Raw genomic sequence first — 13139 nt, 5'->3', positions numbered from 1 at the left:
GGCAACGCTGCATTCACAGCAAGAGCCAGAGTACCAGGACTCCTGCAGAGATGGTGGGCTGCATGGGGGTGGGGTAAAACCATGTGCAAGGGACACTGCACTTTACCGGGCACATTTGCAAAAGCAGCTTCTCCCTAGAGACTGTGGGAGCTCAGCTGTGCAGAGCCTACCAGTGCCAAGGCAGCAGCATGTCCTGGGGCTCCAAAGGTGCCCAGCACTGCTGTCCACGAAAAAGTCCATCACACCTACCAGGGACAGCAGCACAGTCTGTAGGTGGGAGCCGTGGGCAAGGTGTGTGGGTATAAGACAGTCACTGCCTTCCTCAGAGGGCCAGAGCAGGCAGAAGGTGCAAGTGCATGCATACATGCAAAATGCAAAAACAAAAACAAAAAGGGTTGATGTATGTCAGCAGTTTAAAATGCCTTGCACTATTACTAAATAATCAGTTAATCGGATGGGCATTCACCGATACAGTTCATTAATCATTATCTATCGTATCAGCAGACCCCCAAAAAACACTTACGTTGGAAATTCCAAGGTGCCTAATCAAAGATATTCTGCACAGCCTTCCAGGAACATCTTGGGGAAGTCAGGCTGGATATCAAGTGAGGTCTGAACACCATGAAATGCAACTGAGGAGATATCTTGCGACAGCAGGGGACCAAATTCCATGGCCTGGAAGTTCTTGTCACTCCTATGTTTCCGATTAACACTTCCAAGTAAGTTTTGGGAGTTTAAAGCCAAGAAATAGTTTGCAAGTTCTGGAAGCTCTACAACAGTGGTTCACCAATCTTTTGGACAGATGGATCACTGTCAGCCTTCAAATCTCCAGGACTATCATACACCCTTATCACATGTATACAGCTAGTCCAACAAAAGCAGTCAAAAGCACCTCACTGCTTACATAGTTTCTGAGCAAACACATTTACACGCTTGCTCTTTTTTTTTTTTTTTTTTTTTACTCCAATAAAAAAGACTCAAGTGAAGTGAAGATATCAAGAATGCATGCTTCACACACTAAGAGAAAGCATCATTCTACCAATATATTTTACATGTTTTATATAAAATACAAATATACGTTTAATGTAAAGTGATTTCAATACATTTGGTACCAAACATGCACTACCAGGAGATACTGCACCAAATAACCATCCTATCCTATGACAGGGTGTTCTAGGATTAGAGCTATTTAAAAGGACCTAGCTTCCTTTCATGATAACAGACTGCTCTTGCCTTCACTCATGTCAAGTAGTATTTTATTAGATAGTCCTGCTGGAATTAAAACGGGACCACTTTCTTTAGTCAGACTTTTAACAAGCAGTGTTTGCACCCTGGGCAAGCCCTGTGGGAAACTGGTTGAAGAGGTATGTTTCAAAGAACAGGGGGGACAGTGCAGGAGTCTTACTTATTCCAGTTAAGACTCCCCAAAAAAGAGTCCCTGGCTGCTGCTGCCACCGCCCTGTGTGGTCTGCCCATCCCTGCTGCAAGAGTAACACCACAAAGCTGCTCTCACTGGAGGCATGGACTTCAGGAGGTGATGGACAAGTTCTGGCACCCCTCAGTTGGCATCTGGGGCTCCTTTCACCCACCCCTAATTATGCTACTGTGTAATCACATTCTGTAATAATGTTAAGTGATAGAATTGTACCTTAATGTTTGCTTGAAAGACATGTATAGCAGCAGCGGAACCAAGGACCGTTTGGGTAAGGCTTTTAGCAGTCCATCCTCATCAAGCCCCCCCAACTCTTGGAACTGAGCCCCCTCACCGCTTCTCCCCCAGGGCTTGTCCACATCCCTCCTTGATAGAATAAACTGAAGAGAAACACTGACCACACATCTCGTGTTTGACAAATAAAGGCCAATTATAAAATGTCCAATGTCTACAGATTTGAACTGTTTTAATAAACTACTGAATTCTGGTCATAAAGTTCTGAAGTAAGGTGGTCCCTTTAGACTTCTGTCAAAAGAAACTGTTTCCTCAGTCTTTGGATATTATTTTTAGCTTTACTAAATGGCAGCTGCCTGCCCAGTCACACTTATCTGTAAGTAAGTGCATTGTATAGCATATATACAATTCAATGGACTTCCACCTAAGCAACAGGAATGCTGCACAGGCTTTAGAGAAGGATGCAATATAAGCACAATCTTTAAACAAATGTTAACTGTATTTTGTGTTTCACTTTGCACTTTAATGCCTTTTCAATCATATGTACGAGATGTTTTATTTAAAAGATTTTTGCAGCAGCAATGCAAGAAAAAAAAATCTATGTCTTCTCTTCCACGAAGTTATTAAAATTCAGAATAGTACATTTGGATAATACCTGTGCAAGATAAGAAGAAACTAGGATTAATTGTGCTGCTTATCACCAATTTATCCCTGAGAAACAAATGTTATTTATCAAAGCGATTCTTCTGGAGAGGTTTATTATTAAATTTTATATAGCGATCCAACTTGGCAGGGCTGGTGGGAATAATATGGGCTTCACTCACTAAATGCTGACAACAGGCTGAAGTCTACATACGTAAGCAGGCCTGTGAAATCCCAGAGATCCAAGTCATGAAAAAACCTTTTTGATTTCAGTTTGCTGAACGAAGATTGCTGCCCCCTGCTCTTGGACTGCCTTGTCCAATCTAGTTTGGAAATCTTCAAAATTAACAAGTTTTCCACCATTAGATTTACAAAGCCTAGTTGACCTCACCAGGCCAAACAGTATGGTATTGTGCTATTAATACTAGCATGTTTCACAATTGTGTACAGGACTGGAAGGGACTTTTGACATCATGAAATTCAGTCCTCTCCTTTGATGGTATGGTACCTTAAAATTTATGGAAGAAGGGGAATCTTTTTTATGTAAAAAAACAAAACAAAAAAACAAACAAACAAACAAAAAAAATCAAGGTCCATATTAGCAGCAATAGGTTTGGTCCCATTCCCTCCCCCCACCCCCGTTCGGGTTTTTTTTTTGTTTTTTACCCTCAGTACTCCAACTGAAAGCTGTTTATTAACTCCACTGCTCTAATATTTAGGAAGATTTTCCACTTCCAGCCTAGATTTATTTATTTATGGTCAGATAATACCTATTTGTTCCTGTGTTAGTGTTCTCCTTAAGCTTAACAGCTTTTACTGACTTAGTATTTACCATGATGCATTTTATAAGCAACACAGTCATATCTTCTTTCAGCCTTGGTTTTCCAGACAGACAAAGCTCTAACACACAAGGAAATAACTGAAGGACTGATCATTTTCTTGAGCATCCTAGATCTTCTTCCTGTACCCATGTCAGTTTGAGTTGGTCTTTTTGAAGATGAGTAAATTGTATACAGGGGATGGAAGAGATGCTTCCCTACTTCTATTGGAAATAATTCTCTGGATGCACCCTAGGAACACACTGGCCTTTCACAGGCAGTCAGCTGTTACCTATAAGCATACCAAGGTCCTCCTAAAATCCTCCATTTCTAGTTGAAGAGCTCCTTGTTTCCACCCAACTACAGGTGTTCTTCAGAACTAGCAAAATGTCAAGGGACCCGAATCAGGAAGCTGCAAATCAGTCTAGGTTCATGAAGCCCAAGCCAAGCAGCAGAGATCACATTAAGGTCAGGAGTTGGATTCAGGAATGACCTAGGGACAAATTAAAAACAAACACACAAACAAAACAAAACCAGGAACTACGGTCAGGGCAACGTGATGGGTCTGCAAGTTCACCAAAAGCCTTGTCATGAAGACAGTGTGTCAAATTTCCTCCTCTTAAGGAATTTTGTCACTTGAGCAACCAGAAAGAGTTAAGACAGGAGCCTGCTTGTCCAGTGAATAGTGAAGAAGTGCTTGATACTAGCAGCAGGACCCAGATTTTTTTCCTGTAAAACACAGGAGAAGTGGATTAGTACCTTACTGTTTCTCATGTAAAAATGAAACAAAAAAAGTTAGCCATCTGGGTGATCATGTCTTGAGACAGCAAATCCAAACCCTGCAACAAAAACTTGGGCTATCAAGATCTAGCTGCTATAAGGAACATTTGAGATCCAGGTCAAGAAGTTTCTGCTGTTTAACAGTTACACAAAGGATGTAAAAGTGAGTTCAGGACCCTCGTGGAAGTTGTAATCAAAACAAAGATTACGTTTAGGTTGTGGCAAACCTGGCTGTGGTAAAGAATGGTTTACTGGAATCCTGAAGCAAAGGATTAAAGTTAACTTGCTTATGCAATTAAAAGTAACCAAGAAACAAAAGATTCTACTTTCTGGAAGAATAAACTCCTGAAAAAGATTTGGTATTTTCCTTTCAATATTACATTCAGTATTAGCAGTAAAGAAACATTTGTTGTTCCAGTCATGCTGTTCCTTGAGTACAGGTTGACAAAACCTTGTTAACTTGAATTCGTTGCTAGACAGAATGAATTCTCATAAGAGATTGTTCAAACTGGGTCTATGTAGTGCCAAAAGAAACCTGTAAAGAATCAAAAACTCAGAGGGTTATCATCCACTGAGAGAACAAATTGAACCATGAAGTACTGTACTCTACCACACTCTACCTTTTGAATGGCCTCTTTCTTCCTGCCTCATTTAATATCATGCAGCACTCACCCCAGCCTGCCCAAAAGGAAGCCACCAGCTAGAAATGTGTACTGATACCAAACTCTTCTTTTGACAACAGCCCTGAAGGTAAAACTCCCAAAAAATGGTTTTGCCTCTTTGACTTGTTTTCACTAGTTTCTTGGTATTTCAACCCCCAGGAGATGAGTCACCATAACTCAGTACCTCTCATGTCCATTCACAATGTTCCCAATGGCAACATGTAGTCATTCAAGCTTTTGCTTTAAAAAAAAGTCAGACTTGGACCAACACATCTGGTACTATGCATGTAACTTGGTATGCATTATAGCATTACACATGCAATGTAATGTAGTATATAAAGTTTCTTCTGGAATATTCACTGCCCTGCTGTATTATTTCTGAAGCTGTAGACACCGATCAGCAATTTAGATCAGCAATTCTAAACCAGGGTGCCACATCATGGGGTGCCTTGAGATCCTTTCAGGGGTGTCACAGCATTCCACACAATTCTAGGTTTACAAAAGTGATTCACAAGATAAACCCAGCAATTTCAAATAGAAATCCACAGCTGTATCCATAAGCTACTCTATTTTTCTATAAATCAAAAAAGAACTTAAAACTAAGCAAGCATTTTCTGAAAAGTGCCTCAAGTCTATGCAGAAATATATGCCTGAAGTCTAGAAAGGCTGTAACTAGTGACAGAAGATGACATTTTCTTCCTACCTCCCTCTCATAAGCTTGTTAAGACATGTTTAACACCACAATAGGTACTATAGTTCATAGTTCAATACATAATATACTATGACTATGCATCTATTTAAGAAGCCTGTTGAGAGATGTGAGACATTCCAGGTTCATAATAAAGTTAAACTTCATTAAAAAAAACTAAACAAAAACCAAACCTTTACAGTATCACTTTTTCCAAAGGGCTCATTCAATGCACGCAATGTGCTACATTCTCTGAATAATTATGCAATATTATCTTATCTTCATTCAATATGCACCTTACACGCCATACCATAATTCTGTATTACATGAATTTTGCTTTAAGTTTTCATTTGTCAAACACTGTAGTCCCTTGATATTTCCACACACTCAGCTTTACAACAACCTATTTTAAACAACAGGGAACTGAAGGAAAGGATCCTAGGTCCAAAATGGTAAGCGCCCACTAATTTTGGGCACTCAACTTAAGAAATGTAGTGGTCTCATACACCAAAGGCTTTTTAAAGAGTTTACATGTTCATAATATAACTCTTATTAACTGCAGTTAGTTTGGAGTTCAGAGAACTTCTTTAAAATCAGGCCCCTGTGGTTCAAGATCAGTATTCAGAAAAAAGTATGTTACCAGAATCTACTTGTGCAAAAGGAATGAGTACATACATCATACCAATTGTGTCATGGACATACACCACCCACAGATTCATGCAGTGTGGTATACACCTACAGGGTACAAGATCAGATGCCTGTGGGTAGTAACATCAAATGGGGGCATGCCCTTGTGCTCCTTTCAGATAGAAGGCAATCCAGAATCAGGTCCATTGCCAATAGCAATACTACTGGTGGGTTCCTATCAGTGGCAACGAAAGCCAGAGTACAGAATCTGCATCAGCAACACATTTTTAAGAATCACAGTTACTGTAAACCAAGTAGCTGTTACTCATTCAAGTGATAATCTGTGCACATTACAAATGAAAAAAGTTACAAAAAAAAAAAAAAGTCAGTGAACCAACCAGTTACCCCTAGAGGAGGCGGCAGAGAAGTAAAGGTCTGCTTGAAGAAAAAAGCCTGAATCTTACTTAAAATTTTACATCAGTAAATGATGAGAAGCAAGTTGTGGCTTAAACTCCAACCTGAACTCACTCTCTCCAAGACTTTTGCCTTGTTCAGGTGTTTGCCAACTTTAGTCAGGCAGGTTACAAAGACTACATGAGCTTGGAGTGGAATAAGCACCCCTCTCCAGAAGGGGGAAAAAAAAAAAAAATGCTTGGCCAAAACCTAGCAGATCTGATACTCACAAGAATTTGATCTGGCTGCCTCTTAAAATGTCTTTGATTTTGTGGCATTTACTGAAGATAAGATGTACATGGTTCTCTCTAAATGAGTTTATCTGGAAAAACTAGTGCAAAAAGAATCTAACCTGTGACATCTTAGTTGACTGCAGCTTAAAAAAAGAAAAGCAGGGAGGTTAAGTCAGAACCCATCTTAAAACCAGAAGTTTTGTGCAAGACTTGAGAATGACCCTTTGAGATTGATCCTGTAGTGTGCTGTACACCTAAGAGATAAAATACAGATAGGAAGCTGAGATTAGCCTCCTGTGAAGCTGGCACGCAGGTCCACTTGAAGGTACCCTCACTGCCAGAAGGACACCCTGGAGAAGTCTTTCAGAACTACTTGAGGCTTTCTTAAATGTTTCTGCCCAAATAGTCTCTCACTGTGCTCTGAAGAAGGGAGATGTAGGGCTACTGGGGTCATGTGATGACAAAGTACAACTGTCACAACTTTGACAGGAGAATAGTTGGGTCTCTTTTGGCCTGGTGATGTATTCTATTATCATGGCTGTCATGAGCACATTTCCATGTTAAATCCCCAAATAAGGCAAGAAAGCTTTGGACTTTTGTCTCAGTCCCCTCCCCCCCTCCCAAAAAAGGAAATGCATAAGGTGGCCTCCAGCTGATGATTATGCGATCAATAAGATCAAGAAATTACCTCTGCATAAATATTTTTGACTACAATACGCTGGCAAAAGAAAAAGCCAGATTACAACAAACTGATATTATTCCTGAAACACCAAGGTTGTAGGTAGCCAAGAGGGTTTCCCATATTCCTCCTTCCCCAGGGTTTCAAGGATTTTTGCTGTGGGTAGTACTTAAACTGCTGTCTCCAAGAGCAAAAAGGAATTTTAGGAATTTCTTCTTTGGAGCTGGGACACAAGGCCAAGACCCCCTCAGTCACGTCAGACTTATATAGTATAAAGTACACCAAGTGCCACTTAAACCATATACTACTCCAATGTAATATGGATTTTCAAGCTTCTCTAGCTGATCTTTAAGGATCTGCTTCCTAATATTGGAAGCTCTGTTCCCCAGGAATTTGTTTTCAGGAAGTAGCAATGGACCATTTTACTACTCTAATCTGAACAGTGTTGAAGATGATGTCCAACTTTCTTAGGTTTCTTCCCAAGGAGTTAGCTTTTGCTTAGCCTAGGGCAGTGACAGGGAGTTATCTGGGTCCGTTGGCCACACAGGCAGTTCTGGGAAGCTGCCACAGGCTGGACAGCACCCCCCTCCACACCTCTTTCCCCCACAAGAACCCAGACCCCACACACCCTGCAGCTCCTCCCTGCCACTGCCAACAGTACATGGGCCCTGCTTTCCCCGCATCCACTCCAGACTCACACTGGCAAGAGCAGACCAGCTAGAACCCATGTGTACAGCCCCAACCCATCCCGCACCTGCTCCAGACTGCCCACCCACACCAAGCAGAAGCTGCTGACTGGTGTGAGGGAAGAGAGTGGCCACTCTCCCTTGATGCTACTGGGCCTTTCTTGCTGTGGCGGCCCAGAGCTTGTGCCCAGGCTGCCATGCAACTCCTTTCTGCCACCCTCACTGCCACTTCAAAGCCACCCAGCGGAGCAGCAGAGAGTAGCCACAGGGCAGCCCAGGCATGGGCTCAGGGCAGGTGCAGCAAGGAGGACCAAACAGGAGCAAAGGGGTGGGAGCTGCTTTTCCCCTGCACCAAGCAACAGCTGCTGCCTGGCTGCCCACTGCTCAGTGTAGGCAAGTGAGTCTGGAGCAGGTGCAGGGCAGGCCAGGGTCAGGGATGCAAGTGCAAGTTCCAGAGCTGGTCTGCTCCACCAAGCTGAGTCTGGAGCAGGCATGGGCTGGGCTGGGCTCAGGATTGTGCGTGGGGGGCCCTGCCAATACCATGGGGCTAAGGCCAGTTGTGGCAGCAGCAGCCAGAAGGAGCTGCCACCGCTTCCTAGAAAAGGTAGTCCAGCTGTGAAGGGCTTTTGAGAAGGATGTGGCTGCTTGTCTACCAAGGATGACTGTAGATTAAGCCAACTACCTAAAAGAAGGCAACAGAGCTTTGTACTCTCAGTGCAGATACCCCATTCCCACTTTAAACAAGAGTAAGTGCTGTGAAGGGGACAGGCAACTGTGCAGCTACATGTTGCCTGGTTTCCTGGGCAGCTGCCAGCCAGGTCAGTCTTTTCCAGGCCAGACTGCACAAGACTTGAGGAAGCTACAGGGTTCTGGTCCTACAGCCAAGGGTGATGAAAAGGAACACAATACACGACTTAAGCTCAGGGGAGCAAGAAGTCATTTAAAAGTAGATTCGGTACCAATAGGGCCTGTTATTCAAAAACAAGTTCTGATTTTGTACATGCATCCCAGGTGCATGTAAAGAATATAATCTGCATGGACAAGCTAGGACTAGTCTGGTTCTTGCAACTTACCCACTATTACACTAACCCCTCTGGCATAGACAGCTATAGATACTATGCCTCCATGGTGGAGAGATTTAGGACATGCGCTATGAAGCATTAAAAAAAGAAAAGGATAATTTCCACATAGACGGACATATAGGCCCCAATTGCTCCTCTACTGAAGCAACCTGGAACTGGGAGACTGGGAAACTCACAAGTCCCACCACCCTCCAGAGTTCACACACAGAGGCGCTTCAAAATGTTAGCATGAGGTATAGACTTAAGGCATCACAAGGCCAATATTAGAGCGCTTTGGCCATTTTTAGAGTTTCAAAGAGTGAGTATGCCTATAATTTTGTTCCCACTATCATGGTATGCCTTAACTAAGAACTGATCTTTCTGCAGTTTACCTCATTTACTATACGCTTTCCAACTTCTGTTGGAAACAAGGTAGGAGATTGGGTTTATTTTATCCATCTCTGCCATTTAATTCAATAAGAACTATCCAACTTGTGTAAGGACAGAAGGAGGAATATAATGAAAAAAAAGATTCTAAATTGTGCAATTAAGAGTTGTACAAAAGGCATAAAGACAAGGAACAAATTAAGGCTGCATCACAGTCTATTCTGTTACTTTTAAAACTTTAATTTATCTCACAAGTTTAGCAACTTTAGTCAAGCACCAAATGATTTCCTACACTTAAAGAAAAGCACATGGAAACAAGGGATTCCATCTCATGGAATTCTACTGGCCCCACATGGATCACTGGACTTAAAAAGTTAAAACTGCTGAAGTAGAAGTAATAAGAAACTACCAATGAAAATCAGATGAATAGTTTTCTAGTGGGCTTCATAGCAATTAGGTAAACTACACAGGAATCTTAGTTCTTTTCACATGGAAGAGTACTGTAGTGGTCAGATCCTTAAAAAAAATACCACTCAGTAACATCTTTTAGAATTCTAAGAGAGAAAAAAACAAAACAGCTTTAAACACCTCATTCTGGAGTTAATACCCAGTTTCACTAACCCCACCCCCCCAGTAACTCTGAAAAGATGATCAATTACAGGGTTTTGTTTTTTTTGTTGGGGGGGGGGAAGGGGGAGGGAGTTAACCAAAGTAATGAACAAATGACACTTGAGGCAAGATCAAAATTATATTTGTCTGAAAAAAAAAAATGTAAAATGTTAACATTGCAATTAACACTTACAAAATTGTATTCATGTAGAATTAGTGAGCCCAAGAACATTTGCATTTTAGCTGTGATATGTTTATCTTGAAATAAAAAGAGTTTAGTTGGTCAAAAAAGGTAGTTAAATACTTACTTATTTCACTGGCAACCTGATTCAGCTTTTCTTGAGATCTGCTGACAAGAGCTACTTTCATTCCACACCTTGCTAACTGAAAATCAAAGAGATACAAAGTCAACCAAATCATAACTACATTCCAGGTTACTAAAAAGTTACTAGGAAACATGATACAGGATATATTGACCAGGAACAGGAAGTCAGGAAAACTAATACTACTACTATGTCATTATGCTAGTGCACTTGTGTGAATATAATCTGTATGTGTCTGTATCTGTACTCAAGTATAGTTTTAAAGAAAAAAAGCCTTACCTCTTCTGCATAGGCTTTTCCAATTCCATCTGTGGCACCTGTGACCACTAAAAAAAAAAAAAAAAAAAGGGAGGAAGAAAAAACCCATTAGCTGCCTTGACAACATCCAGCAATGGTGTGGTCATTACCAGGCTAGTAATGAACTTCTGACAAAACAGCCCTTCAAATCAATTCCCCGTATGTGGTGTATGACTCTTGTTTTTCTAAAGCTTTTATTAAAAAAGAATTAGAAGCATCTGTTTTTCTTGCGTCTGCGCAAGAAACTTTGGAAGTATGAGGAATAAGAGCTTGGAGCCCGCTTGTTAGAGAAAGTTTGGGGGGGGGGGAGGGGGAGAATGGATCAAGAGTTTGATGAATGCCTGTACAAGTTTAATACTTATTTCGGTGTTGAACTCTACAGTGCCCTTTCAGCAATTCTTTGCCACTGAACAGCAGCTATCATTGTACTGCTGCCTAATGATCTCTTTATGAACTAGATTAGCACTCCCATTTACCATATTTACCTGAATCCAAGGTGATATACACCCACCTCCAATAATTAGGTTCCATACATGTAAACTATAAACCGTTGCAATTTACTATATGTAAAATGGAAGGTCATCATAAATTCATGTTCCACTCCACTGTTGTGAGGAGTGGGTATTGGCCCCTGTACCTTGTCCCTCTACCACTTGTCTTCTACCTGCCTACCCCTGGTGTCTGCCCCCACCCCAACCCCTTACCTCCCTAGAGGACTGTCCCCACCTCCCTCCCTCAAATTCTCTCATTACATACTCCCTTCCATACCTACCAGCATACGTGTGCTCTTTTTAACCCCTTAAATGCCAATTACAATTAAATCTGACATTACAGAATTGTCCTGCAGATGCCCCAAGATGTCTTGTATACCCCCAGGGATATGAATGCCAGAGTTGGGGAGTCCCTGGTCTAGATAATTAAATTTTACCCTTAAAATTTACGTAAGAGCAGCTGCTCTCCCCCCCCCCCCCACTGTTCAACTCCATGACAAAGTACATTTTTAGTACCCGAGTCCCAAAAGCTTACTGTATTAGACAAGCTGGACCGGGAGTCTTAGTCCAATTCCCTAATCAGCTTTTATTCTATAAAATCTTGCACAGCTAATTCTTAGGAATTGCTGAACATCATGACTGGGCAGCTACAAGTTCTCTTTTGAAGCATCCTATTACAAGTCTTGCTAGTGATACTTAAAACAGAAGCCATCATCTCCCCTGAAGTTCACTTATGGCTGTTAGGTACCATCAACAGGGCTGCTTATGCTTGACTAATGAGTGAGTTGGGAGCTGGTTTCAAGTGCTCATGCCAGTTTCTTTAGAACAGTATGTGCACAAGTGCCCACTTGCTTGCAACCAGCCATGTATAAAAAGGTGTGATCCATTTAGCTAGATGGGACTGTAGTTCTGCAAAGGGACATTGTCCTCTTCACTCAAGGACTAACGTGCTCCTATTTTATTACTGATCTTAAGTCTCATATTATGCATTATCACACAATTTGTTTCCCCAACAAAATATTCTAAACAAAAGAATAAAGCAAAGGGAAAACCTATACTAACATGATACTGTAGTTCGATCATTTAAGCTGACCCGACTTAGATGTTTAGTTTGATGCATTTATGGTGAGGAAGTCACCTTAGGAGACCTCTAAAAGAACAACTCCCACCTCGCTGGAAAAAAAGTCAACATGTTGCATCTTTCCCTCACCATCTTCATAGCCTCATCTTCTCTTAACCTTTTCAATCTAGGCTAGCAAGTTCTCAAATTTTAAAAGTTTTTGTTTAAAAAAGTCATTATTGCTTGGTCTTCCCACACTATGTGCTCCTTGATTAAACCTATAAGATGAACTTAAATCATATGCTCCTCAAGACAGGAACCAAGACTTCCTACACGTCATTTAAGCACTTTTCGGAGAAATGTTGAATTCAAAGATTTTATGTATAGTACAAATTATTTTTTACTTGTTTTTTCTTACTAGGAATGTTTACATGACTTTCAAGTGTTCTGTTCTTTAAAGTAAAATCTTAAAAACCAACAAGAGTAGCTGTCACTCAATAGAACGAGCAGAGAAGACTGGGGACTTCAGATGAGGCATACAACAGGAACAGTTTTCCCAACCCTTCAGAGGTTCCTCTCAGCTAAGGGGTCCTGGCTTCAAAGAGCTAGTTTGCCCACCAGAACGCAAATTTAAATCTCTCAGTAGGTCTATGGTTACAGGCCTTGATGTACCACCTAGAAAAAACAGGAAAAAAATGCAGCTACAAGCCAACTCTCAAAACATGTGCTACAAATAGCTACACCCCCTTTATACCAGTCCACTAAAAGGAATTTATTTCCCTGCACACGTTTCTGTCCTTCATGCAGGTTTAAAGCAAAAACAAAAAGATGCAGCTCTTATTCCTACACTTCTGTTGATATATTCTGGGCTGCCCTCAGGCCCCAACATAAATTAAAACTACCTCCTAGCCCCAAAGCTGTAAGTGTCTTTTTTTGGCCAGGTGGTAGAACTGGAGTTACAGCGGGTTTTTTTTTTT

General features: G+C 41.3%; 1 protein-coding gene across 2 annotated transcripts in view; it reads right to left on the bottom strand.

Moving 5' to 3' along the window:
- HSD17B12 (hydroxysteroid 17-beta dehydrogenase 12) overlaps positions 1-13139 on the bottom strand; it is a 133883-nt gene that overhangs the window by 76833 nt on the left and 43911 nt on the right. For both annotated transcript variants that reach the window (XM_019551604.1, XM_019551603.1), the window contains exons 2-3: positions 10594-10640; positions 10300-10375 (exon numbers count right to left, since the gene is read on the bottom strand). In XM_019551604.1, coding sequence (XP_019407149.1) covers positions 10300-10375; positions 10594-10640 — 123 coding nt within the window. The remainder of the gene's footprint in view (positions 1-10299; positions 10376-10593; positions 10641-13139) is intronic.

The sequence above is a fragment of the Crocodylus porosus genome, unplaced genomic scaffold (genome assembly GCF_001723895.1).
Source record: "Crocodylus porosus isolate Cpor-Errol unplaced genomic scaffold, CroPor_comp1, whole genome shotgun sequence".
Lineage (NCBI taxonomy): Eukaryota > Metazoa > Chordata > Crocodylia > Crocodylidae > Crocodylus > Crocodylus porosus.
Note: the sequence above shows the minus strand (reverse complement) of the source record. Positions and strands in the feature narration are given on the sequence as shown.